The sequence below is a fragment of the Globicephala melas genome, chromosome 15 (genome assembly GCF_963455315.2).
Source record: "Globicephala melas chromosome 15, mGloMel1.2, whole genome shotgun sequence".
Classification (NCBI taxonomy): domain Eukaryota; kingdom Metazoa; phylum Chordata; class Mammalia; order Artiodactyla; family Delphinidae; genus Globicephala; species Globicephala melas.
Window position 1 is genome coordinate 25738097 of NC_083328.1, and position 28000 is coordinate 25766096.

Here is a 28000-nt window from a genome sequence, read left to right on the forward strand (position 1 = left end):
CAGACAGGGCTGGACCTACAGCAACAGACTACTTATAGGGAGTGTCATTTAGTGAGAACACACCATGTGCCAGGCACGGTGCTCAACACCGCACGTATATACCTTTTCCGAATCCTAACAATGCTGCAAATGGATTACTGTTATTCCCATTTTACAGTTGAGGCAACTGAGCCTAAGAAAGATTAACAAGCAATTTGCCCAACCAAACCAGTAAAAAACTAGGTTCAAACCTGACCGCCTACAGGAATAAAGACACAGACGTAGAGAATGGACTTGAGGACACGGGGAGGGGGAAAGGGTAAGCTGGGACAAAGTGAGAGAGTGGTATGGACATATATACACTATCAAATATAAAACAGATAGCTAGTGGGAAGCAGCCGTACAGCACAAGGAGATCAGCTCAGTGCTTTGTGATCACCTAGAGAGGTGGGATAGGGAGGATGGGAGGGAGATGCAAGAGGGAGGAGATATGGGGATGTATGTATATGTATAGATGATTCACTTTGTTATAAAGCAGAAACTAACACACCATTGTAAAGCAATTATACTCCAATAGGATGTTTAAAAAAAAAAAACCTGTCCGCCTAGATCAACGCTCTGCCCACTTTCCCACAATGCCTTGCCCCACATGAAGAAGCTCCCCACGTTTTCCCCACTGGTTCACCAGTGAGTGCTTCCTATGCATTATCTATGTGACAAACCTCAATGACACTGACTATTTACCGATGAACCCTAAGTAACCTGGTAATAAAATAAAGTAAGTCGCAACTCATTTGCACTACAATAACTTCATAATGTCCACGGTCATTAAGGATAACAAGGCCTGAAACAGAGAAGACAAGCTAAGTTACACACAAATAAAAATAAGTTGGCTCTATCCTGTCACTTTCCCACTAAAACAAGTACAACAAAATTATAAGGACAACATTTAAACTGCTCCACTTTTTAAAGTAAACCAGTCAGAGACTTTGGTGCTTTAGTACTGAACTATTATTAGAAACAAATTATTTTAACACTCCTCTGAACTAATGTGGCCACAAATGATGTGATTCTTGGTCTGTCAAAATCCCAAGGAGATATGCTGATATAAAATACAGCAGAACACAAAGAATGTGGTTCTTCGTACCTGTGGAAGAATGCACAGGTCTTTAAAGAAAGCTCTAAAGAAGTGATGCTTCCATTGTCTTTAAACAGAGTCAGTATTCTTGGGGGCTCTATACTTTACAGAGGTAAAAGCATGTCTTCAGAAAACCAAAAGTAGTTCAGTATGGCTGGACTATATCGTGAGCAAGCAAGCCAACAGATAAATCTGGGGAGCAAAGAGGGGCCAGACAAATCAGTGAAGTCCTTGTAAGCCAAATTTACAATGAGAAAGATCTGCTGGCAGTGTAGGGTATGGACTGAATGAACAACCATGTGCTTAGACAGAACCTGAGAAAGTTCATTGGCGAAGATGATATTGCAGTTGGGTCTCAAAGAGTAGGAGTTTTATAATTACAGTAATAATAATAATAAACACTAATATAAGACTAACTATGTGCAAGGCATTATTCTAAGACTTTAACATATATTAACTCGTTTAATCCTTACAACCGCTCCATGAGATAGGTACTACCATTGGTTCCCATTTTATAGCTGGGGATACTGAGGCACTGAAATGCAGTAACTTGCCCTCAGTCATAAAGCCAGTAAGGGAGGGAGGCTATGTAACCAGAGCCCATGCTCAAATAGGTAGCAAACAAAGTAGATACAGAGGACCTCTTACAGCCAGAAAAAAAAAGGCACATGCAAAGCCCTAAAGATGAACAGAAATGGCAAATTTAAGAAATAAAGTATCCAGTGGGACTGAACACTGAAAATTTGTTGCAGACCATGCTAAGAAGCTGGTCCTTTATTCTTCAGTGGGCATGAAGTAGGGCAATGACATGTTTAGAATGTGCTTTAGAGATGACTTAGGCTGAGACAGAGATAAGCAATAAATCATTTAAGCACATAAAGAAAGCTGCAGACGTGGGTTTGGGAGAGAGAGAATGCTAAGTTCAGGGCACTTGTAACACCTGTGGGCTGGCAGTTAAGACATCTGTACAGCATTGTAATTCAACTGTACTTCGATAAAAAATAAATTAAATTAAATAAAAATTTTAAGATTTAAAAAAAAAGAAAGAAAGAAACAGGTCTGGAGTCCACAAGAGCAATCTGAGCTATAGATGCAAATCTGGAAGTTATCAGGACACAGATAAATTTCAAAGCCATGAGGGCATAAGGAAAACACACAGGATGAATCTGTAAAGTGAGGAAAGGGTTAAGATTGGAAATCCAATCAATGCCAAATTTAAGAAGAACCTGTCAAGAATATGATTAGAGATAAGTGATAAGAAGACAGGAAGATCAAAGAAACCAAAGGAAAGGGGTTTTTTGTTTTTTCATTTTATTCTATTTTTTGGCCACGCCACGCAGCATGCGGGATCTCAGTTCCCCAACCAGGGATCAAACCTGCACCCTCTGCAGTGGAAGCGCTAAGTCTTAACCACTGGACCGCCAGGCCTTGAAGGAAAGGTTTTAAGAAATGGGTAGTCAATTGTATAAACTGCTACAAGGAATTACTATGGGGCTTTAAAAAATAAAAAAGAAGTCCACTGAAATCAACACATAAGAAATCACTGGTAACTTCTGTCATAGTAAATACAGCAGTGGACTTAACAGTGGATTTAAACATGAATGAGAAATGAGAAAATGCAGACTGTCAACAGGAACAACAACTAACAATTACAAAGTCCTCTGAGTCAGAGGCTGTTCTAAATGCTTCTTGTATATTAACTCATTGGATCCTCTTAAAACAGCTACATTTAAAGTACTTCTCTCATTTCTCTGGTTTTACAAGGAGGAAAACAGAGGCAAAGAGGTTAAACAACATGCCCAATATCACACACTGGGAAACAATGGAGTTGGGATTTTAATGCCAGGCAATTTAACTACCACTGCCCACAGTAACAGACTATTCTTTCCAAAACTGGGCAATAAAGGAAGAAAAGGGAAATAACATTTACTGAGTTGTTACTACATGACAGGTATATATACCTTGAACCATTTCCAAAAACACTGAAAGAGTAGTAGTTTGAAAGACAAGTCATTTTTTGTTGTTTCTTTGTTTTGTTTTGTTGTTTTAGAACTGGAGAGACATGAGAGTTGCATGCAGCATAGAAGAAAGGTTCTAAAAAGGAAAAATTAAAGCAGGGTTTCTCAACCTCAGGACTACTGGCATTTGGGGCCAGATCATTCACTGCTGTGAAGGGCTGCCACGTGTATTGTAGGATGTTTAGCAGCATCCCTATCATCCACTCACTAGATGCCAGTAGCACTCTTCCAACTTCTCCCAGTCGTGGCAATCAAAACTGTCTCCATGGGCTTCCCTGGTGGCGCAGTGGTTGAGAGTCCGCCTGCTGATGCAGGGGACGCGGGTTCGTGCCCCGGTCCGGGAGAATCCCACGTGCCGCGGAGCGGCTGGGCCCGTGGGCCATGGCTGCTGGGCCTGCGCGTCCGGAGCCTGTGCTCCGCAACGGGAGAGGCCACAATAGTGAGAGGCCCGCGTACCGCAAAAAAAAAAAAAAAACAAAAAAAGTCTCCAGTTCATCACCAAATTACCTCAGGGGCAAAAGTGCCCCTGGTTGAGAACCATTAAAGAAGGATCATAGAGCAAGTTCTAGAGAATGGAATAGGACCAAAAGTGCAAACCAATGTCTCTACAAAGTGGCAACAACTTTGCTAATAATCAAACACAAAATTAATTACCTTTATCTCTGGATCTGACAGCTGGTTCTTCAACAACTCAAAGTCATTTGTTTCCCCCTTAACAGGAAGGGGGGAAAAAAAAATGAATTTTTCCTTGCTTGGGTTTCCAGTTAAAGACCAACAGCAGGATTTTTAACTTTTACAAAAAGAACATTGTAACATACACATATCAGTTGCGGATTATAAAATCCTGACTACGAAAATTTTAAAACTCATGTTAGTGTAGCTAGGGGGTTTAGAAATAAGAAAATGACAACAGGCCATTCATATTTAGCTATACTTGTGTACTGACATTTGAATATGATAGTCAATATTCCATGATACTATCCAATCATATATATGGATATAAATGCAGGTTACATATAAAAATAGACAGTAATGCATATTTTCCCACCATTGCTGAGATACAGCAGAATCACTTCTAAACTAACACAAAAACAAAGCCAAAAAAAAAAAAATCCCCATTAATAGAGCTGGTTTATTGTCCCAAAGCAATGCTTTGGTAATTCCTTAAGAAATAAAATGTGGGACTTCCCTGGTGGCGCAGTGGTTAGGCATCCGCCTGCCAATGCAGGGGACACAGGTTCAATCCCTGGTCTGGGAAGATCCCACATGCAGAGGAGCAACTAAGCCGCAACATAGTTGTGTGCCACAACTACTGAGCCTGCACTCTAGAGCCCGCGAGCCACAACTACTGAGCCCACGTGCCACAACTACTGAAGCTCGCGCACCTAGAGCCGTGCTCTGCAACGAGAAGCCACCACAATGAGAAGCCCACATACTGCAATGAAGAATAGCCCCCGCTCGCCGCAACTAGAGAAAACCCATGCACAGCAACAAAGACCTGACACAGTCAAAAATAAATAAATTTATTTTTTAAAAAAGAAATAAAATGCTTTGATCTAATGGTTTTTTATTCTACTACTTGCTAAAGATTTTAAAAGACACTAGGTAAATAAAGCACTTGAAGATGTGAAACCTCAGTAAAGGGGTTACTACTCTAATTTTGAACTGACAGCACCGTGCTGTTGTTAAATTTATTTGATTTCAATATTGATATCTAAAATCCATTTTATTTATCTACTGGTTTTTAGTATAACAGCTATAATTGTATTCTGACTAGCAAAAATCAAACCTCAATATATCAATTATATTTCAATAAAGCTGGGAAAAAAACCCACCAACCTCACATTATCACCTCTTACCTTTCTGTACTTCAGCAACACTTCTGTCACAGTTCCACCAAACCGAACAGTTTTTCTTGGGGGAGAATTGAAGAAATCATTTTCTAGTGCAAGCATATCTGAAAGCCTATAGAACCAAGATTATCAAGCCATTAAGTGCATGACAGGGAAAAATAAAAGCTATAACAGCCAACACTTATTGAAACAACATCATTCAGTGGGACTACTGCTAAAGTCTCCTAATTGGCCTCCCTCCTTCCACTTGAGTCCCCCAGCAATCCACTCTTCATTCAGTGATCTAATGATCTTTCAAAAACTTAAGACAGATCATGCTACTCTACTCTCTTGCTTAAATTCTCCAAAGGTTTCCTACTGTTTATCGTCTTCAAGGTCCTACATTAATCTGGCCCCTGCCTACCTCTCTGACCTCACCTCTAACCACTTACTGTACTGCAGCCAGGGTACTTTCTGTTCTTCAAACCTGCCAAGCAGATTCCCATTTTACTTATTATTCCCTCTGTCAGAAACACTCTCCAGATGTGTATGTGGTTGGACCCTTGTCTTCATTCAAGTTGAAGCTCAAATGTCAGAGACCTTCCCCATCAGAAATCGAAAGTATCCATCCTCTCCCTCTCCCCTACCATCACACTGTTTTATTTCTTCACAGCAGTTACCGCTATCTGAAATCATCGTTTACTTATCTACTGTCTTTCCCTCCTTAGACTGAAGGTCTGTTGAGATCAGGGACACTGTCTCTTTTGATATACTGTACCCCATGCCTAACGCCAAAAGTAGGCACTTAAAAAAAATATATTATACGGGCTTCCCTGGTGGCGCAGTGGTTGAGAGTCCGCCTGCTGATGCAGGGGACACGGGTTCGTGCCCTGGTAGGGGAAGATCCCACATACCACGGAGCGGCTGGGCCCGTGAGCCATGGCCGCTGAGCCTGCATATATATACATGCATATATATATATGCATGTATATATATATGCATATATATACATGCATATATATATGCATATATATGTATATATATGCATGTATATACATGCATATATATATGCATATATATGTATGTATATACATGCATATATATATGCATATATATATATGCATATATATATGTATGTATATATATATATATAAAATGAGTGATATTATGCCAAGTGTTCCGCAAAGTTTGCTTCTTTTAAACAGAGATTAGTGAAAAAACATAGCATCCTGCTAAGGACTCTCAAAGTTAAACCCCGAAGTGTTTTACGGGCGTTAGGGGCTTTAAAAGCTGAGCTAGATATAAACACTGTTAAACAAACGTGTGTCAAAACAAATTTTAAAAAAACAAGCAAAACGTAAGACGCAATTTTCCGTCAGTGGCAGCATTTGGCTAATAACCCAAATAGCCCAGGGACCTCTTTCCAAAGCTAGTCGAAGAAGCAGGAGGAAAGAGTAAAGGAACAGAATGCAGTACCCAGGCCTGGGATGCTATAAGGGAACCAGTGGGGAGAAAGGAGGGACTATGGAACAGCGAATAGGTTCATTTTTCCATCCCCTCTCCCACTTTTATTACCCATCTAAGGGGCATGGACTCACTCTTGAGGACATGAAGTGACCCTCTTCCCTCTGCTCCCACCCCACTCCGTTAGCTCTGTCCCAGACTCTTCAGCTCCTCTCCCCTAATCCCGGTCCTGGGCTTTGGTCCCAGACGCGCAGAAGGAAGCGTCCTTGGTTCTTACCCGGTCCTCGACGCGGCCAGCGTCTTGACTGCAGCTGCCGAGGCGGCGGCATCTCCGGGCAACCGCGTGTGAAGCAACGGTGCCGCCATCTGACCGGACACGCGACGACTACACCTTACGCCGGAAGTCGTGCTCCTTCTAGGACCGCCTCCATCCCGGAAAACGAGTGTGCGAGCGACGGCCTTCAGCCAATCAGGAACCCCACGTGGGGAGAGCTGAGTGACCTCGGCGGGCTAGAGTGCCGCCAAGGCGGTCTCTTCGGCCCCCTGCATCAGGCCCCTCATTCCGCTTGGAGGACTTTTTTCGCCCAGCGAGGTGCGGCGATGAGGCCACCTCCAGTATTAAGACTGGAGACGTTTGTAGGATGATTCGGTCCAGCCCTGAGGCTCCGGGAGAAAGGGCGAGGACACCGGGAGGTGCTAAGCGGTGGCTGGGTATGTCGAGTATTAACTTTTTGGAGTCAAAGCCTTCCTCAATCAAACTGAAGAACCCGAAGCCCTGTGATTAATCCAAACCCGCAGAGACATAGGTGGGTCGGGGTTTGAACAAGTCGGCTTGACCCAGGAACCCGCTTCTCCGTCCCCACTGCGCTATCCTCGCAGATTAGCTTGGGTAAGCTAATCTTACCCTCCCGGAAGCAGGTTTCATGAAGAGAGTTACCCAGAAATCTCAGAGCTGTGATGATGCTGGGATGAGAAATCAGAGAGTGAGAGAAGACAGTTTCCAAAAGGCATTAGCCCTTAAACTTAAAATTTTAAAGGAGGTACCGAGTCGGCCGACCAACAAAGCAGGGAAGGGTCTTCCAAGCATAGGGAACAACAGGTGCCAAAGCAGGGTGGGTGGGAAGGAGGCAGAGGGAAAAAGGGAGTGTCCCTCCCCTCAGTTTCTAAGAAGGGAAAATGTTGCAACCTTTGGAAACTGTATAGAACTATATAAAAAGGACGTAAACCAGCTACAGCAACTTGTTGAATATAAACACTGTTCTGTTTTTGCAACAGTGTAACTGTCCTTCTGCTGTCTCCATATGGTCTCACCATTTCTTCGCTCACTGCTTTAGAGTTCCTGCGGAATGCTGGGCAGAAATCATTCATGTCCCCAAAACAGAGGAAATTACGCCCTAGCTCACAAAGATGTTCAAGACAGCTGTTTAAGTGGGAATCTTTACCCCTCCACCTCCAGAGCTTAAAAAAAAAAACAAAACAATTCTTTGCACTCTCAGCCAGTAGAAGTTTAACTCTGTACTGTCAAGCAATTTGACAATTACTTTATTCTTTCATTTTTAGAAAGTCTGATATGTAAAAAAGAATATATATTAATGTAAGTTATCAAACATAGTAAAGTGAACACCTGTGAATGTACACCCAACTTATGAAACAACCTGTATTATTGATTCTTCCTGTGTGCTCCTTCCATATCCCACCTTCTCCCTGCTTCCTCTCAAGGTAATCACTATCCTGATTTTTTAAAAATCATTTCAACTTTTCTTTGTGTAATTACCATATATATTCCCAGACAATATACTGTTTATTTTCACTTATCTTTCAATGATAAAATTACTTCCATGCTGTATTATGCTGCTGCTTCTTTTCAATCAACATTATGCTTCTAGAATCCATCCCTGTTGTATGTAATTGTGTTTTCCCTGCTTTGTAGTGTTCTATTATATGAACATACCATGATTTATAAATCCATTTTCTTATCTCCAACATTTAGATTTTTTCTTTCCGCACTCCCTCCCACTGTTATGTACATTGCTATGAATATTCTTATAATAGTCTCCTGATTCACATGTGCAAGAATTTTTCTAGGGTAGAATTGCTGGCTTGGGGGGTATACAAGACACAGTCAAAGAGCTTTCCATGGGAGTTTGGGATTAGCAGATGCAAACTGGTATATATAGAATGGGTAAACAACAAGGTCCTACTTTATAGCACAGGGAACTGTATTCAGTATCCTCTGATAAAACATAATGGAGGGCTTCCCTGGTGGCGCAGTGGTTAAGAATCCTCCTGCCAATGCAGGGGACACAGGTTCAAGTCCGGGTCTGGGAAGATCCCACATGATGTGGAGCAGCTAAGTCCATGCGCCACAACTACTGAGCCTGCGCTCTAGAGCCCCAGAGCCACAACTACTGAGCCCGCTTACCTAGAGCTGGTGCTCTGCAACAAGAGAAGCCACCGCAATGAGAAGCCCGTGCACCACAACGAAGAGTAGACCCCGCTCGCCGCAACTAGAGAAAGACCACGCGCAGCAACAAAAACCCAGTGCAGCCAAAAATAAATAAATTTAATAAATTTAAAAATAAATAATGGAAAAGAATATGAAAAAGAACGTATATAGGGACTTCCCTCATGGTCCAGTGGGTAGGACTCGGCACTCCCAATGCAGGGGCCCCAGGTTTGACTCCTGGTCGGGGAACTAGATCCTGCATGCATGCCGCACCTAAGAGTCCACATGTTGCAACTAAGAAGACCGCATGCCGCAACTAAAGATCCCACATGCCGCAACTAAGACCCGGCACAGCCAAAATAAATAAATAATAAATAAATAAGTATTTTTAAAAAATACTCTTTAAAAAAAGAATGTATATATATGTATCAATATAACTGAGTCACTTTGCTGTACAGCAGTAACACAACATTGTAAATCAAGTATACTTCAGTAAAAAATAAAAGGAAAAAAGAGCTTTCCAAAGTGGTTGTGCCACTACACACTGCCAGAAATACCTTGTCCTTAAGCTTGAGCACAACTCCTTCCTTATTCCCACAAAGCACAGTTAAGACAAGACTTCTAAGTTAAAATGTTTTTTCAGTGAAACCTGAGCACAGTGCAAGAAAAATCCTAAAACTAGATAGTATAATCTACTATTGGAGTTCCTTGGTCATGTTTCTTCATTGGGGATCCTCTACTCACTCTGTTCCATGGGCCAACTCAGCTGGCCAGGGAAAAGCCTCCTTTATCCAATCTTGCCTTTCCCAGACTCTGATCTCTTTTTGTCTCCAACTCTAATAAAAAAAAATAATAATAAAGACCTCTCCTTCAACAACAACAAGCAAACAAGAATTAACATGCTCCTGAAAAGATGCAGCCTTGCTCACAAAGAAGTCATCCCTTTACATTACTGTGCATTACAGCCGTTCATAATTTTTCTGAGCTTCTTCACTCCAGAATGAAATTTTACTTTCATATACCCAGAAGACCCATTAAACTGTTTTTCAAAAGAGCAGTGTTCCCCTAGAGATGAATTTTACAGTCATCCCTAGAGTAGTTCTCTTGGTTAAAGCCTCTTGGCTTGAAAGTAACAGAAACTTTCTCAAGCTAGTTTAAGCAAAAAAGGAGAATTTGTTCTAAGGATACAGGATATCTTAAAGCACCGGAAAATAATTTTTCACTGGCCAAATTTGAGTCAGGCGCCCTCCTCTAACCCAATCTTGAGAGGTGAGGTCATATTGTACCTTTGCTGTAGATGAAAATGTCACTATTAATGCTCCAGAAATGTTTTTCAAATCACTATATGGCAGGGATGATTCAAATGAACAATTTCTAAATAGCAAAGCCAATAATAGATATCACATTTGTCCCTTTTCCCTTTCCAAAAACAGTCAACAATTATTTTATGTCACTTATCTTTACAAAAACGCCATTCCTTAATGCAAGATCTCAACTATATATCTTTATTACTTATTTATTTATTTTATTTATTTTGGCTGCGTCGGGTCTTAGTTGCAGCACGCAGGATCTTCGTTGAGGCATGAGAGATCTTTTGATGCAGCGTGTGGGCTTCTCTCTAGTTGTGGCATGTGGGGTTTCTCTTCTCTAGTTGTGGCGCGGGCTCCAGGGCATATGGGCTCTGTAGTTTGCAGCAAGCGGGCTCTCTAGTTAAGGCACGTGAGCTCAGTAGTTGTGGCGCATGGGCTTAGTTGCCCCGCAGCATGTGGGATCTTAGTTCCCTGACCAGGGATCAAACCTGCATCCCTTGCATTGTAAGGCGGATTCTTTGCCACTGGCCCACCAGGGAAGTCCCTGTGTATCTTTAATACATATAGTTAATGTATATTAATTAATAATGTATATATGTTTACTAATTAAAGTATATTTACACACAGTATATGTAATTATAGATAATAAAAATACATATAAATTGTATTGCTATCTAATTATAATAGATAATTACATACAACATAATGTATTTAATACATTATTAAATAATAGTATAAATATATCCCAAGACCATTAATATAGAGCCTTCCTTTTCCCAGAGAAGTATAAAGCAGAGTTTGTCAACCTTGGCACTATTGATATTTTGGTCCAGATAATGCTTTATGAGGGGAGGAGACTGTCCTGCGCATTGTAGGATGTTTAGCAGTATCTCTGGTCTCCACCCACTAGGTGATAGTAGCATTCCCCTCCTCCCCATTATGAAAAGCAAAAGTCTCCAGACATGTCAAATGCCCCTGGGAGACAATATTGCCAAAATTAAGAACCACTGGTATGAAGCAGGGCCTTAGTGAACTTTTAGTCCAGTTGAAGACACAAAATATATAAGAAACAACTAGAGAAAAAAAGGTAAAACAGTATACAAAATTATATTGTAAACAGTCATAAAATTTTCAATTTTGCCTTTAATATTCTTGGAGGATATTAAAAAATATTACCATTTTATTCTGTTGGGAAATGGTGGTAATGCGCAAGAGCTTCATGCTATTTAACGCCTAGTTGGAATGTTTTTCAGAGTTTTACCAGAAGGATGCTACAGAGAAAAGTGCCTTAATTTCTTCCCTAAATTCCTTAGAAGACAACTGCATCTGACTTAAGTTATGAATCAATAACATTTTCTATTGTTTTATTTGCATAATTTCAGAACTTTGTTTTATCTGTCTTTCTAATTGATCTTTGGTTGGAAGGAACTACCAAACCTCAACTTTATCTTTTCTGACAGACTTTCAGTCTAATAGTAGTTAATATCTATATTCATCTATTCAACAAATATTTATTGAACACCTAGGTACCAGGCCCTGTGCTAGGCACTGGAAGTCTGTGGTCAGCTAACAACAACAACAGCAGTAATGGTCCTTGCCTCATGGGGTTTGCCAACTAGTGAGAGAAACAGACATTGATCAAATGTATCATTGATCACACTTACAAACCTATTAATTCCTTTACAGGAGAATACATAGTGCTGTGGGGTTCTATAATGTGCATAATTTATATTTTTAGGGAGTTCTGGGAAGTTTCCTTGAGAAAGTGATTATTGAGTTGAAATTTAAAAAGCACTAAGCGGGTATTCCCTGATGATCCAGTGGTTAAGACTTTACGCTTCCACTGCAGGGAGCACGGGTTCAGTCCCCTGTTGGGAAACTAAGATCTCGCATGTGGCGTGGCCAAAAAAAAAAATCACTAAGGGTGAAGGGGTCAGGAGACTGTGAGGGGACAGTGCTTTGAAGGTAGGAAGAAAAGTGTGTGCAAGACCCCATGGCAAGAATAGAAAATGGGATATCATTTAGGATTTCAGTCAGTTCAGGGTTGAGGTAACAGTCATTTGGAGGAGGGTGGTGGTGGGTGAGAAGAGAAGAGAATCCACTGAGAAAACAGCCAAAATTGGAATCCTGAAATAAATGAATAATTGTCCAGGGATCCTTTTGTAATACAAATACTCATTCCTTTTCCTTCTTTATATTCAAATTATATTAGCCTTTTGCAAAGCAAGACACAAAGTACAGAGATCTAAGCTAAGTGGATGTTAAATTTCAGAAGAAGTAATATATTATTTAACAGCAATTCACCATGATATAATCTGATAATGGTACTGGAAAAATTTCTCCATACTAATGTTACTGAACTCAGGTTCACCTGATCATCACTCAGGAATCCAATACCGAGAGGCAAGTGTTGGGTGAAAAGGAAAGATGGCTTTATTGAGAAAGCCAGCAATCCTGGGGAGAAGGTGGAGTCATGTCCCAAAGAACCAAATCCCTACTCCCCAGGTTTTGCTTGGCGATTACACAGGGAAAAGAGGAAAGGGCTACATTCTGGGGAGGGGGCAGTCTTCTATTTTCAGAGATGATTGTCTTGATCACACAGAAGTAGCCATCATGTCTCACTTGTGGTTGGAACATTATCTGAGCCATAAATCTTTGGTCAGCTAGGCCTTCTGGTTCCAACTGGCCTGGGGTCTATGTGCTTGTGGGCAGTATACAGTTAACGTCTTCTACCTTGTGGGGGTTCCAGTATCTGCAAAACAGTTCAAAGGATATGGCTCAGGATATTATCTATAGTCCTTGAGGAGGTACTAAATGTCCTTGACTTTGTTTAATAGCAAAACTATTATTTTGTCTTGCTTGCCTATTTTCCTCTGCATTTTCTCATTTCTCAGATTAAATTTATTCTTTGGAACTGGGGGAAGGCCTAGGAGGCTAAAGTTTTTCTACAAACATGAGGCAGGTGGAGGATGGAGGTTGTGGCGGGGTCATCTGTCCCGGGAAGGTTCCACAGGGTCCTGCTCAGTTACACTAAATCATTTAACTAAAAATTTACTTATATAACAGAGGATAAAGAAAGACTTAGAACTATATTTTGCTGTATGATCCATTCCCTGTTTATTAAACTCGTGTGGTAAATACATACTGTGTGATATAAAAGCACGTTGAGGAGAAAGAGTGGCACCGCAGAAAGAGCATCAGGCTCTAGAGCTGTACACCTTGACCTAGCTCACAGGGTTAAACTTTCAGCTCACTCCGTTCAGAAACAAGAACTAGAAAAGTACCCTTTCTCAGGCTGATCAAACCAGATTACTGCATAAATAATGAGTTAATCTCCTAATTACAGCCCCTTTCGACTTTTACAACAAAGTTCTGCATCACTTTGTTAATCATAAGTAATGACCCTTGTGCCATTTTGTCTAGCAGAGTCAAACTATGAGAGATCTTAACATGGTGGGGAATTCACATTAGTTTTGCAGACTGTAATATTGGAAGCCTTATACTACATACAGTCTATAATTATACTCTAATATAATTTATGGTATTTGGCACTTGTCAAAATGCAGTTTTCTTTCCTTATTTTTGTGCAGGTGACTAAAAGGCATATAGTCTTCCATGCTTATTTAATTTAATGAAGTATATTAACTCCTAGAACATGGGGGATGGGTAAATAATCACATTAACAATATTAATTTTAAAATTAAAAAACTGTTTCATGGGCTTTACTGATGGAGTTTCACCCTTTAGAGCTGAGGCACAAAGAATAGGAATCAAACCCCAGATTTGTCATTTACTCTATTACTTTGGGCAACTGCCTAAATGTTCTCAGAACTTCAGTTACCTTATCTATAAAATGGGGATAACAATTTTTTTCAGTTATTTTAGGGCTATTGTAAGGATCAGATTAGAGCGTGTAAAGCACAAACCACAGAGTATGGCACAGTGAGCACTACAGAGTGGGTTTTAATTAAATGACAGTAGTATTTGCCCATTTATTTTCATGTAAACATGAGAAATGTAGTTGCAGTCAGCTGAAAACTGACCTGTGAGATAGAGAGATGGATTTATTGTAGAAAAGAAGAAAATAATTCATAAATTGCCCAGCAGTAACACCTTAAATATTTTGCATCCTATTACTTATAGTTTGTTTCTTATGGCTTTTTAAACTAAAAACCGCAGCCAATGCCTGATTATTTTGGGCTTGATTATCTAGTTATGGACTACTCAGCCCTTAATTTCTTGCTGTACAACATTGAAAACAGAGAGAAAGGAAATGACTTCTGCAGAGACTGAATCATCCTTGTGCCTCGTATAGTATCTGGCACTTAGTATGTACTAAATAAAAAATAAAACAATTTAATCACTTTTTAGTAACTCCAGTTTTAGAAGTCTTGGGTAAGACCAAAGGTAAAAATAAGACTCTTTGAACAATGCTATTTTGTTTTTCACTGTCACTATCTCTAGCCTTCTCACAACTGAGTTTTGACTATGCCAGAGACATTAAATGAAATGCTTAGAATGGTGTTGAGTAGAACACACATTGATTCTTTTTCAGGATGATGTCAAGTATGACCTTAATTATTAGAAGAATAAAACTAAGTCCAAAATACTTCAGTGTATATTATATGACCTGTGGGAGAAACAAAAGAGAGAGAGGATTTTAGCCATCAAGGAGTTTACAAACCTGTAAAGTCAGATTTAACTTGCATATTAACAACTTAAGAGAAACTTTATTTATTTATTTTTACATCTTTACTGGAGTATAATTGCTTTACAATGGTGTGTTAGTTTCTGCTTTATAACAAAGTGAATCAGTTATACATATACATATGTTCCCATATCTTTTCCCTCTTGCATCTTAAGAGAAACTTTAAAAGGGGGAGGGGGACATATGACAATGAAAACACGATGACCCAAAACCAGTGGGATGCAGCAAAAGCAGTTCTAAGAGGGAAGTTTATAGCAACACAATCCTACCTCAAGAAACAAGAAACATCTCAAATAAAAAACCTAACCTTACACCTAAAGCAATTAGAGAAAGAAGAACAAAAAACCCCAAAGTTAGCAGAAGGAAAGAAATCATAAATATCAGATAAGAAATAAATGAAAAAGAAATGAAGGAAACAGTAGCAAAGATCAATAAAACTAAAAGCTGGTTCTTTGAGAAGATAAACAAAATTGATAAACTATTAGCCAGACTCATCCAGAAAAAAAGGGAGAAGACTCAAATCAATAGAATTAGAAATGAAAAAGGAGAGTAACAACTGACACTGAAGAAATACAAAGGATCATGAGAGACTACTATAAGCAACTCTATGCCAATAAAATGGACAACCTGGAAGAAAGGGACACATTCTTAGAAAAGCACAACCTTCCGAGACTGAACCAGGAAGAAATAGAAAATATGAACAGACCAATCACAAGCACTGAAATTGAGACTGTGATTAAAAATCTTCCAACAAACAAAAGCCCAGTACCAGATGGCTTCACAGGCGAATTCTATCAAACATTTAGAGAAGAGCTAACACCTATCCTTCTCAAACTCTTCCAAAATATAGCAGAGGGAGGAACACTCCCAAACTCATTCTACGAGGCCACCATCACCCTGATACCAAAACCAGACAAAGATGTCACAAAGAAAGAAAACTACAGACCAATATCACTGATGAACATAGATGCAAAAATCCTCAACAAAATACTAGCAAACAGAATCCAACAGCACATTAAAAGGATCACACACCATGATCAAGTGGGGTTTATCCCAGGAATGCAAGGATTCTTCAATATACGCAGTTCAATCATTGTGATAAACCATATTAACAAATTGAAGGAGAAAAACCATATGATCATCTCAATAGATGCAGAAAAAACTTTTGACAAGATTCAACACCCATTTATGATAAAAACTCTCCAGAAAGTAGGCATAGAGGGAACTTACCTCAACATAATACAGGCCATATATGAGAAACCCACAGCCAAAATCGTCCTTAATGGTGAAAAACTGAAACCATTTCCACTAAGATCAAAAACAAGACAAGGTTGTCCACTCTCACCACTCTTATTCAACATAGTTTTGGAAGTTTTAGCCACAGCAATCAGAGAAGAAAAAGAAATAAAAGGAATCCAAATCAGAAAAGAAGAAGTAAAGCTGTCACTGTTTGCAGATGACATGATACTATACATAGAGAATCCTAAAGATGCTACCAGAAAACTGCTAGTGCTAATCAATGAATCTGGTAAAGTAGCAGGATACAAAATTAATGCACAGAAATCTCTTGCATTCCTATACCCTAATGATGAAAAGTCTGAAAGAGAAATTAAGGAAACACTCCCATTTACCATTGCAACAAAAAGAATAAAATACCTAGGAATAAACCTACCTAAGGAGACAAAAGACCTGTATGCAGAAAACTAAAGACACTGATGAAAGAAATTAAAGATGATACAAATAGATGGAGAGATATACCATGTTCTTGGATTGGAAGAATCAACATTGTGAAAATGATTATACTATCCAAAGCAATCTACAGATGCAGTGCAATCCCAATCAAGGTACCAACGGCATTTTTCACTGAACTAGAGCAAAAAATTTCACAATTTGTATGGAAACACAAAAGACCCTGAATAGCCAAAGCAATCTTGAGAACGAAAAACGGAGCTGGAGGAATCAGGCTCCCTGACTTCAGACTATACTACAAAGCTACAGTAATCAAGACAGTATGGTACTGGCACAAGAACAGAAATATAGATCAATGGAAAAGGATAGAAAGCCCAGAGATAAACCCACACATATATGGTCACCTTATTTTTGATAAAGGAGGCAAGAATACACAATGGAGAAAGGACAGCCTCTTCAATAAGTGGTGCTGGGAAAACTGGACAGCTACATGTAAAAGAATGAAATTAGAGCACTCCCTAACACCATACACAAAAATAGAACGAAATTAGAGCACTCCCTAACACTATACAAAAAAATAAACTCAAAATGGATTAAAGACCTAAATGTAAGGCCAAACACTATAAAACTCTTAGAGGAAAACATAGACAGATCACTCTATGACATAAATCACAGCAAGATCCTTTTTGTCCCACCTCCTAGAGAAATGGAAATAAAAACAAAAATAAACAAATGAGACCTAATGAAACTAAAAAGCTTTTGCACAGCAAAGGAAACCATAAATAAGACGAAAAGACAACCCTCAGACAGAATGGGAGAAAATATTTGCAAACGAAGCAACTGACAAAGGTTTAATCTCCAAAATTTACAAGTAGCTCATGCAGCTCAATATCAAAAAACCAACAACCCAATCCAAATATGGGCAGAAGATTTAAATAGACATTTCTCCAAAGAAGATATACAGATTGCCAACAAACACATGAAAGGATGCTCAACATCACTGATCATTAGAGAAATGCAAATCAGAACTACAATGAAGTATCACCTCACACCAGTCAGAATGGCCATCATCAAAAAATCTACAAACAATAAATGCTGGAGAGGGTGTGGAGAAAAGGGAACCCTCTTGCATTGTTGGTGGGAATGTAAATTGGTACAGCCACTATGGAGAACAGTATGGAGGTTCCTTAAAAAACTACAAATAGAACTACCATATGACCCAGCAATCCCACTACTGGGCATATACCCTGAGAAAACCATAATTCAAAAAGAGTCATGTACCAAACTGTTCATTGCAGCTCTATTTACAATAGCCCGGAAATGGAAACAACCTAAGTGTCCATCATCGGATGAATGGATAAAGAAGATGTGGCACATGTATACAATGGAATATTACTCAGCCATAAAAAGAAACGAAATTGAGCTATTTTAAAGTCTGTCATACAGAGTGAAGTAAGTCAGAAAGAGAGAGACAAATACCGTATGCTAACACATATACATGGAATTTAAGAAAAAAAAATGTCATGAAGAACCTAGGGGTAAAACAGGAATAAAGTCACACACTGGAGAATGGACTTGAGGATATGGGGAGGGGGAAGGGTAAACTGTGACAAAGCGAGAGAGAGGCATGGACATATATACACTACCAAACGTAAGGTAGATAGCTAGTGGGAAGCAGCCGCATAGCACAGGGAGATCAGCTTGGTGCTTTGTGACCGTCTGGAGGGGTGGGATAGGGAGGGTTGGAAGGAGGGAGACGCAAGCAAGAAGAGATATGGGAATATATGTATATATAAAACTGATTCATTTTGTTATGAAGCAGAAACTAACACACCATTGTAAAGCAATCATACTCCAATAAAGATGTTAAAAAAATTTTTTGAAAAAAAACACTAGAAGGTACAGTATAAGCACGTTATATATATAAATGAATGTTATATAATGAATGTATTGTATATATGTATTTGAATGAATGGATTTACAAAAAACCAATAACATTTTTTAAAATTTATATATTTATTTATTTATTACTTTTTTGCTGTGTTGGGTCTTTGTTGCTGCACGTGGGCTTTCTCTAATTGCGGCTAGTGGGGCCTACTCTTTGTTGCAGTGCGCGGACTTCTCACTGCAGTGGCTTCTCGTTGTGGAGCACAGGCTCTAGACATATGGGCTTCAGTAGTTGTGGCACATGGGCTCAGTAGTTGTGGCTCGTGGGCTTTAGAGCGCAGGGTCAGTTGTTGTGGCACACGGGCTTCGTTGCTCCACGACATGTGGGATCTTCCCAGACCAGGGCTCGACCCATGTCCCCTGCATTTGCAGGTGGATTCTTAACCACTGCACCATCAGGGAAGTCCTAATAACATTTTTAATGTCTATCAGTAGCAATGTGCTGAGGATTATAGAGAGACTTTACTCTGTGCTGTTTTATGCTTGTTGGATTTTGTAATATGGAAATATATTACCCAAAGATTTAAACTTTAAAAATGTGTTCATCCTATATATTTATTTTTTTATATCACGTTTTTAATTGAAGTATAGTTGATGTACAATACTATATAAGTTACAGGTGTACAATATAGTGATTCACAATTTTTAAAGGTTATAATTCATTTAAAGTTGTTATAAAATATTGGCTATATTCCCTGTGTTGTATATTTCCTTGTAGCTTATTTTATTTATTTTATGAAACAATTATTTATTTATTTATTTGGTTGCACTGGGTCTTAGCTGCAGCAGGCAGGCTCCTTAGTTGCGGCTCCAGGGCTCCTTAGTTGTGGCATGTGAACTCTTAGTTGCGCTATGCATGTGGGATCTAGTTCCCTGACCAGGGATCGAACCCAGACCCCCTGCATTGGGAGCGTGGAGTCCCATCTGCTGTGCCACTAGGGAAGTCCCCTGTAGATTATTTTATACATAATAGTTTGTACCTCTTAATCCCCTACTCCCATCTTGCTCCTCCCTCCTTCCTTCTCCCCTCTGGTAACCACTAATTTGTTTTCTGTATCTGTGGGTCTGTTTCTTTTTTGTTATATTCACTAGTTCGTTACATGTTTTAGATTCCACATATAAGTGATATCATACAGTATTGTCTTTGTCTGACTTATTTCACTTAGCACAATACCCTCCAAGTCCATCCATGTTGTTGCAAATGGCAAAATTTCATTCTTTCTTATGGCTGAGTAGTATAAAAACATTTCTTTTGAAATGGGGGGAAAATAAACCAGACAGTGTTTTTATTTTATATTTATTGGTTGATTTATGTATTTATTTTTTAAGAATAACGAGATTTCTTTCTCCTTCATGTCGAGGCCCGTGTGGAGTCCAGGCTGGTGGGCAGCTCTGCTCCAGGCAGCCGGTCATTTGGGGACCTTGTATTTTTAAAATACATAAACATCTATATTTACTAAGATGATTAAAGTTGTTTCTATCTTTCTTTCAAGGTGACTGTCTGCTTCCTGGCATTGTGGTAGCACCTGAGGTTCACTAATCACAGTTCTTGAGAACCACCTCTATTTACCCAAGGTAAAATCCAACCATACAAATATTGATTAGCTACTGCAAGATAAAAGGCTCTTCTGTAGGTTCCTGAAACGTGCGTGTGGGCACACCCCCAACAATGTCCTTTGCACTTACCTGGTCGCTTGTTCTGTACTACGTTAAAGTTGATTTTTCTCTGAGTTCCTAACTATAGTTCTTGTGTTATTAAAACAGCTGTGCTTACCTGGTTCATTTTATATACAGAAGCTCAACTGTTGCATATATTATTACTTAAAAATAAATTGATAAATGTCATATAGTTTATAAATTGCTGGTTTAATCCAATTATTCTTTTTTAAAAATTGTGGTAAAATACACATAAAATTTACCACCTTAACCATTTTTAAGTGTACAGTTCAGTAGAGTTAAGTACATTGACATTGTTGTACAGCCAACCTCCAGAACTCTTTTCATCTGAAACTCTGTACCCATTAAACAACTACTGGTTCCCCACTCTCCCCAGCTTCTGGCAACCACCATTCTACTTTCTGTTTCTTTGAATTTGGTTCTCTGATATGAGAAATCTCATATAGGTGGACTCATACAGTATATATCTTGTTGAAACTGGCTTATTTCACTTAGCATAATGTCCTTCCCTTATTCTTTTTTCCAAGTATCTGCAATGCATGAAGTCTTCCAACTTGAGTTAATTTTTTAAAATTATAAACATAGAAATAATGAAGCATAGGGCAGAAAAGGGGAAGAAATATAAAAGCAACTAAATTTTTGGAAGTTTTGATCCAAAGTACCATACCACCTAAAAATGTACTTTTGCCTATAATTGGAAAATTTAAAAGCAAACTATCCCTATATTAGACCATTCTTGCATAAACAATTCACTGATACAAAGAAAGAACATAAGAGGAGAGCAGTCCCAAATGAATTTTATTTGATTATCATTAAAATATGCAATCAAATCAGCAGGTTTTAAATCCTTGGGAAAAAGGGAAACTCATATTGCTTAAATCAAATGAACATATAAATAAACTGTAACATGTTATAATACCCTGATTGTATTAACCTTTCTGATAGCTTAACGAGGTCACAAAGCATCCTTAAATACAAGGAGCTGCAATTTTCAATGTCCGTTTCTGTGGGATTTGTACTGACGCATTCACCCAGAGTATGTGAGACATGATTTTCCGCTTAGAATGCTGGAATGTTTTCACAAGAGAAGTCTATTTTAAAAACCAACTTCTTTTAAAATGAAGTTCATTTGGAACAGCATAGTTTATTATGGCTTCAAATTCTGGCAATAAACATCTTTACTGTCTGGGGCTGGAAAATTCTCCCCACTCTGCAGCACAGACTTGGTGGAGGCAGCTGGTCAAGTCTGCAGTGCTGAGACAGGCCAGGGCTCCAGATGGAGGTTTCCAAATCGAGATTAAGGTAAGTATTTGTGCTTTTATAAACTTGGCACTTAAATCTGTAGGAACATTGGTGAGCTCTGGAAAGAAAAAAGCAATTTTATTTGAGATGAGACTTACAAACATAGAGAGGAACCAAAAAATGAAAGAGTTGTTGATTTGCATTCTCTCTCTGGAAATAAAGCTTTCAACAGAGAAATAACCCTAGACTGATCTGGGGTATTACAGCCCAAGTTATGACTAACAGGCTTAAGAAAAAAGTTCTTTAATAACTATCGCTTGGAAGGAAAGCTTATAATATACAGCTTATAACAAATTATACATCAATTACACATCAATTCCAGCTCCTCCATTTATGTGACATTGAAAAGAATTACATAACCTTCCAATAACAAATCTCCCTTCCTTGAAGTGGAGATAATAATGGTGCCTTATCTCTGATGGTTGTGACGAATGAGATAAAGCCTGTAAGTTACTTAAGCACAGTGGGTAGTGTATTATGAACACCCAATAAATGTTAGCTATTATTATTAATAAATGCCCCATATGTGTGTGTTGATTCAGAATTATACAAAATGGGAATACAAAGATGAACAAAACAAAGATGAATGAGATCCTCATGGTCTAGTGGAGAAGATACCATTACTATTTAAGAGGTAATGCGTCATCTGAGGATCAAAATAAAGTGGTTTTTTTTTTAAGTGCCTAATGAACTATAGCGCAAATTTTTATTAGTCTAGATCAGGGTTTCTCAACTTCACACTGACGATGTTTGGGGCGGGATAATTCTGTGCTGTGAGGGGCTGGCCTGAGCACTATAGGGTGTTTGGCGGCCCCTCTGGCCTCCACCCACTAGATGCCAGCAGCACCTCTCCCCACTCCATGCTTTTACATTGCTGTGGTCTATGGCTGGGAGCCTCCAAGACTAAACCCCAGGGATCGGTTTCCACTCCTGCTCTCCCCAGAGCTCCCTGTGCCTGCCTGTCTGGCCTGCCGTCTCCTCAGGGCCTGAACGTTACGGCAGATGGCAGGCATCCAACGGTGGAATCTCAACCTGGGAGTCAGGGACTGGGCAAATCAGCTCTCCTCAGGCCAGCAGACAAAGATGAGACAGCCAGGTTCTCTGAGAGGAGAGGATGACGGCCTCGGGCCTGGACTGTGTTGGCTGCGAACCTGGCCAGGCAGGCTGGTCTCCCTCTGCCTCGGGCCAGTTGCTCTTGGTCAGGTGGATGACTCCAGCCGTGCAACTGGAGTCAAAGCCGCTATACAGCCCACCCCCCAGCAAAAGGGGGTGGGGTGGGGCGGGAGTAGTTACTCTCTTGTTATATAAGCAGCCACGTAATAGTCTGGATCTTGCCTTTTGGCCCACAGAGCCTAAAATATTTACCATCTGGGCCTTTATAGAAAAAAATTTGTCAACCTCCATTTTAGATAGGTACTTATCCTACCATCAGTACAGAGAAATGCAACAAAATGGTGTCATTCTACCTGACGTCATCTTGAGACAGGAAGAGAGGAGCATAGCCATTTCGGAAAAGGACCAGGGTAACGGCCTTGGGCAAAACAGGCCTTGTAAGCTAAAGAACAAAGGCCCCGGGGGTCTGAGTCCCAGAGACTAACCTTATCTGTTCCTGTGCGTTTTTGCAGAAAATTCTCATGCATTTCTACACCCTCACAGAAACAACTCCCTGTTCCTTATAGCCATCATGGGGCCACCTGCTGATGATCAAAGAAGTTGGATGATTTCTGGAAATTATCAGTGATCCATGAGACAAACCCTCCCTTTTGTTATAAAAGCAACTCGCCCCTTCTACTCTAGGAGCTGGAAGTTTTGTTTTGCTTTGTTTTCTTGCTGTTGTAGTTTTCCGCCCTCTCCTTTGTGCACATGCTACCTCTTTGAATAAAAACCTCTGCTTGCCTAAGGGTCTTGTGGAAACAATATCATTTCTATGGTGGTAACATCCAAGAATCCGGAAAGGGCCTGGCAACAATCTTTGTAGCAAAAAAAATGTTATGTACAAGTAAATAAACACCTGACAGTGTTTTCCAGGATGCATACCCATGGAGCCTACACTTTATTTTTTAATTAATTAATTAATTAATTAATTTATGGCTGTGCTGGGTCTTCGTTGCTTCAGGCGGCCTTTCTCTACTTGCGGCGAGCGGGGGCTACTCTTTGTTGCAGTGCGTGGGCTTCTCATTGCGGTGGCTTCTCTTGTGGAGCACAGGCTCTAGGCGTGTGGGCTTCAGTAGTTGTGGCGTGCAGGCTTCAGTAGTTGTGGCATGCGGGCTCAGTAGTTGTGGCTCACGGGCTCTAGAGCACAGGCGCACGGGCTTAGTTGCTCCGTGGCATGTGGGATCTTCCCGGACCAAGGCTCGAACCCGTGTCCCCTGCATTGGCAGGTGGATTCTTAATTACTGCGTCACCAGGGAAGTCCCCTACACTTTAATTAGAAACTGTTGTAACATCTAAGAGGACTGTTTTCCCCTTAGAACTAACTGGCAGAGAACTTAGCAATTATTCTCTAATTATTGGCCACCTGCCATTACTTTAGAACAGAGCCCACAGGTAGAATTATGAACACAAGTACCCTTCTTAAAAAGCCTTCAAAGGTTTCCCACTTCCTCACACCCAACCCCAAGCACTCTTGACTCCAGCATCGGATTATCCTTTCCCAAATGTGTTGCCAGCAAGCCATGGACTGACTGTTAAACCTCTGAGCCTTTCTATTGATGATTTTCCCCCATGCATGGAATGTTCTTCTCATCTTCCTCAACCAATAGACACCTACTTTAGGATCCAATTGAAAAATTCCTCACCCTGTATTCTGGAAGACTGTGAGTAGACTCATGTTACAGCTCACTGTGTTAGTTATTCCTAGATCTGTCTGCCTTGATGAACAGTGAGCACTTGGAGAGCAGGGGCACCTTCTCTCTGAATCCCCAATGCCTAATGGAATGCCTGGCACTTGCTAGAAATTCAGTAAATGCCGGGTCAGTGAATTAATTATTTGAAAGGCACTGCATGGCTCTTCCTGTCAAAAATAATTATTCCACTAAAAATTATCAGGTAGACACCAGCCTACCCCTTCTCCTTCCTTGTCTAAAATTTTCTCCTCTTTAGAGAACAGGGTCTCTAAACTTTCTGATGGCAAGGTCTGCATCCTTTCATGTTTATATGCATTTACCATTATTCCTGGCACTTAGTAAGTGCTCCTTTAAGAATTACATGGAGAATTATTTCGATCATATGAATTACTTGAAAGAATTAATGGGAAAAAATGATCTTTTTCAATAATACTAAATCTTTAACTTCTGGAATTATTATGGTTTGTCACTGTTTTGCTCTTAAAAAATTTTTAAAGAGATAAACATAAAACACTGAATGTATTTCATTTTAGAATCCACGTGTCCAAATTGTACAAAATCAAGAGCTAAAATACTTTGCCCCTATGATTATCTATAGAATATATATGTGTTTATATACCTAGAGAGTGTTACACATTCTCTTAAAGGCGAATTGGAGAAAATCATAAGGAAATAAAGAGTTTGACTTCCACCTAATATTCAGTTGTATCTCACGCTGGAAATGAAACCAACCAATATGAAATTAGGATAAACATCTTCTTGAATATGTTGGTAGCATTTAAACAAGGAGCATTAACATAATTTCAAAGTATTGCTCTGCCCCCCATACTCTTCCTCCTTGCCCCCCCAAATAACTTATTAACAGGATTAGAGAGAAAGACCAGGATATTGACACTCAGCACTTAACCCCCTGAGAAGCAGGGTCACCAATTTTGACCTTCACATGATCTTTTCTACCATTCCAATTGCCAAGGGTTTGGGAGTTAAGTGAATTTCCTCCTCAATAACTTTAACCACAAAATTCATCCAATAGGTCAGAATAAAGGGTCTTGGGATTTAATAGAAAGTGCATACGATTTAGTACAAATAACCAAATGTTTTCCAAATTTCAGAATCTTTCCAAGTTTCACTCTACAATTAATTTTTACCTTTACATTGACTCATGTAAAGTATTTTTTACTTAAATAAGTGGATTTCAAAAAAGAACCATCACTATTGTATCAATAAATAGAGAAACCAGTATTACTGGGCATGAATAGAAGTTATCCACTGAAATAACTTTGTTAACACAAATGGTATTAAATTCTAGGTGGGTGCAGGTGTTGCCTACCAAAGTGTTACAGAGGTGTTAGAGATCACTAACCCCAAACTAAGGGCATTCTCCTTGATATAATCAGAAAGATTGAAAAAAGAATTGAAAAGGGAATAACTTTCCCACTGGAAGGCTCACTGCTATTTGTGCTGTGTCCCTGTACCACCTAAAATCATCTTGTTTCAGAAACACTGCAGAGTCCCCCCACCTTATAGGCCCTGAAGGAAGGTAATTAACACCCTCTCCACACCAAGTCGAAATAAAGCATCAGGCTGGGAGAGCCATAAAACCTTAACAGCAACTCATCCACTCAGAGCACTAGGTTTCAAAAATCTACCAAAGTTCAAATGATCTAATCCCTGAAGGAAGAGGCCACTTCACCTCCAGTAACTTAATGTTTTTGAAGAGAGGGGGTTGAGGAAACCACCAGAACATGGACCCGGCAACAGTTAAGGAATACTGCAGGTATTCCTCCAAAGTCACTTACTTGGTGGAGGCCTTAGGGCCACTCGGAGGGCTGGGGTCTGGTTCTGTGCTAGAGAGAGCGACTCCTCCTCTCCGGGACGGGGGTGGGCGCCCTGCCGGGGGGCACTGACTGCTGGGCTTGAGCAGCTGGGGACTCAGGGAGCAGGGATGCAGTGTCAGGGGGGTTCTGACTTAGCTCCTGGCCCGCTGGTGGTGGGGTCTCAAAAGCAACTGGCTCTCTGTGAAACTCCTGGGCAGATGGAGACTGGCTTGGTCCAATCCTCTGGACTAAAGAGCTGCTCTGGGAGGTCTGTTGGGTGTGATACATGGCCTGAAAGTCCTGGATAGCCTGGGCCACCTGAAGGTCCACAGGTTGGGTCTGAAAAGACTGGGTGGGCAGCAGCTGGAGCAGAGAGACCTGGGTGGCCAGACCCTGGGATTGGGAAGCCTGAAGAGGTGGTGGCTGAGTTTGACAGGCCTGAGCAAGATTCTGGAGCTGGCTCTGTGAAGCCACAGGCACCAGGAGGTGGCTCTGTGAAGCCACAGGTACCCGGGGGTGGCTCTGTGAAGCCACAGGCACCAGGAGGTGGCTCTGAGAGGTAAGGATGGTCAGAGGCTGACTTGTAGAGGACAAAGGGACAGCAGGCAGGCTCTCAGAGGCAAAGAGGACCGGAGGCTGAGTAGTAGAAGCCAAGGAAGCTACAGTCTGGCTCTTAGAAGTCAGAATAGGTAGAGGCTGGCTAGCAGAGGCCAAGGGGGCAGCAGGCTGGCTCACAGAGGCAAGAGTAACTGCAGGGGGCTGGCTCGTAGAGGCCAAGGAAACTACAGGCTGGCTCTTAGAGTTCAGAATAGGCAGAGGCTGGCTAGCAGAGGCCTCGGGGACTATGGGCAGGCTCTTAAAAGCCAGGATGGCTGGAGTGAGAGGCTGGTCCAGAGGAGATGGAGTGAATGGCTGCACTAGATGGGTCCATGGTCCTTTAACAAACCTTGGGAGACTAGCCTCAGTGCCTAGGGGACCCGCATTGGGGCCCAAGGAGCAAACTCCCTTTAAACTTTTGACAGCTTCAGGTTTGGGGAGATCCTCGCTGCCAAAGTCCTGAGCGTCGCCGCTCTCCTTGGCACCTTCCATCCCGTCTTTGTCCTGGTCTAGCTGGTTTTCGACCTGGCCCGTGACGGTCATATCCAGAGCACTCCCTTGCAGGAACCTCTGGCGGTGCCGCCGCCGCGGCCGCATCCGCATAAAGGTGTTGGAAACGCTGCCCATGTTGAAAGAGAAACGGTTGCTGATGGTCTGGCTCAGGACTTCCAGCGTGGTGGCGGAAGGCAGGTGGTAGGGCCTGTTCAAGGGTTCTTCAGAAGACAGTTCGATGTTACCGCTGTACCAGAAAACCCACCAGAGGAGGCTGAGGAAGATGATGATGGAACCCAGGTAAAGCAACAGGTCGTAGAAGAGCAGATCGGCGAAGACCCCGGTGAACATCACGGTCGCGCCCACCGTGTCGAAGGCGACGCCCAACCAAAAGAAATGCTTGCAACGGCCCAGACCACACCGCTTCTTGGTCCTGTCGACGTCGTTAACCGAAAGCTCCATGAGCTCCCACTGTCGCCGCCACCAGGTCCGCAAAAGCGACCAGGCAGGCGGCACCGCCACAGGCCAGCTGTGGCCGCTTGGTCCCCATGGCAACGCCTTGGGGGCGAGCCAAGCAGGAGGCGGGGCGAGAGGGCGGGAAAGAGAAGCCGCCGCTCACCTGTTCTGAGGAAAAAAAAAAACGGGCGCGTCCCCAGATCCTGGCGCATGCGCGGTACGCCCCGTCGCCCGCGGGGCCGGCTTCTCCGCATGCGCAGTGCTCCCTCCCTGTGCTACCCT

The 28000-nt window shown here is 41.0% G+C and overlaps 2 protein-coding genes and 1 long non-coding RNA gene across 6 annotated transcripts in view; 1 reads left to right on the forward strand and 2 right to left on the reverse strand.

The window, feature by feature from the left end:
• RRN3 (RRN3 homolog, RNA polymerase I transcription factor) overlaps positions 1-6884 on the reverse strand; it is a 28529-nt gene extending 21645 nt beyond the window's left edge. The window contains exons 1-3 of one of the 3 annotated variants that reach the window (XM_030884020.3): positions 6709-6881; positions 4995-5049; positions 3790-3846 (exon numbers count right to left, since the gene is read on the reverse strand). In XM_030884020.3, the coding sequence (XP_030739880.1) occupies positions 3790-3846; positions 4995-5049; positions 6709-6797 (201 nt within the window). In that variant the 5' untranslated portion in view covers positions 6798-6881. Of the gene's footprint in view, positions 1-3789; positions 3847-4994; positions 5101-6708 lie in introns of all 3 variants that reach the window. The other 2 variants (XM_030884019.3, XM_030884023.3) reach the window with 2 other exon arrangements.
• A 62-nt stretch (positions 6885-6946) lies between these two features.
• On the forward strand, positions 6947-23413 carry LOC132593459 (uncharacterized). Of its 2 annotated transcripts, none has more exons than XR_009558993.1 (4): positions 6947-7237; positions 20025-20106; positions 21425-21510; positions 23136-23413. It is a non-coding gene; the product is annotated as an uncharacterized lncRNA (long non-coding RNA). The 2 variants fall into 2 exon arrangements; XR_009558992.1 differs by having other exon boundaries at positions 6947-7142.
• Positions 20989-27850, reverse strand: LOC132593458 (uncharacterized). Its single transcript, XM_060284563.1, has 2 exons — positions 26156-27850; positions 20989-21568 (listed from the first exon to the last, which is right to left on the reverse strand). The coding sequence occupies exon 1, from the start codon at positions 27722-27724 to the stop codon at positions 26204-26206; it is 1521 nt and encodes a 506-aa protein (XP_060140546.1). The 5' UTR covers positions 27725-27850; the 3' UTR covers positions 20989-21568; positions 26156-26203.
• Positions 27851-28000: the final 150 nt, after the last annotated feature.

Excerpts from the sequence above, each read along its gene's own strand:
- LOC132593458 (XM_060284563.1), bottom strand. The coding sequence starts at position 27,724 with ATGGAGCTTTCGGTTAACGACGTCGACAGGACCAAGAAGCGGTGTGGT.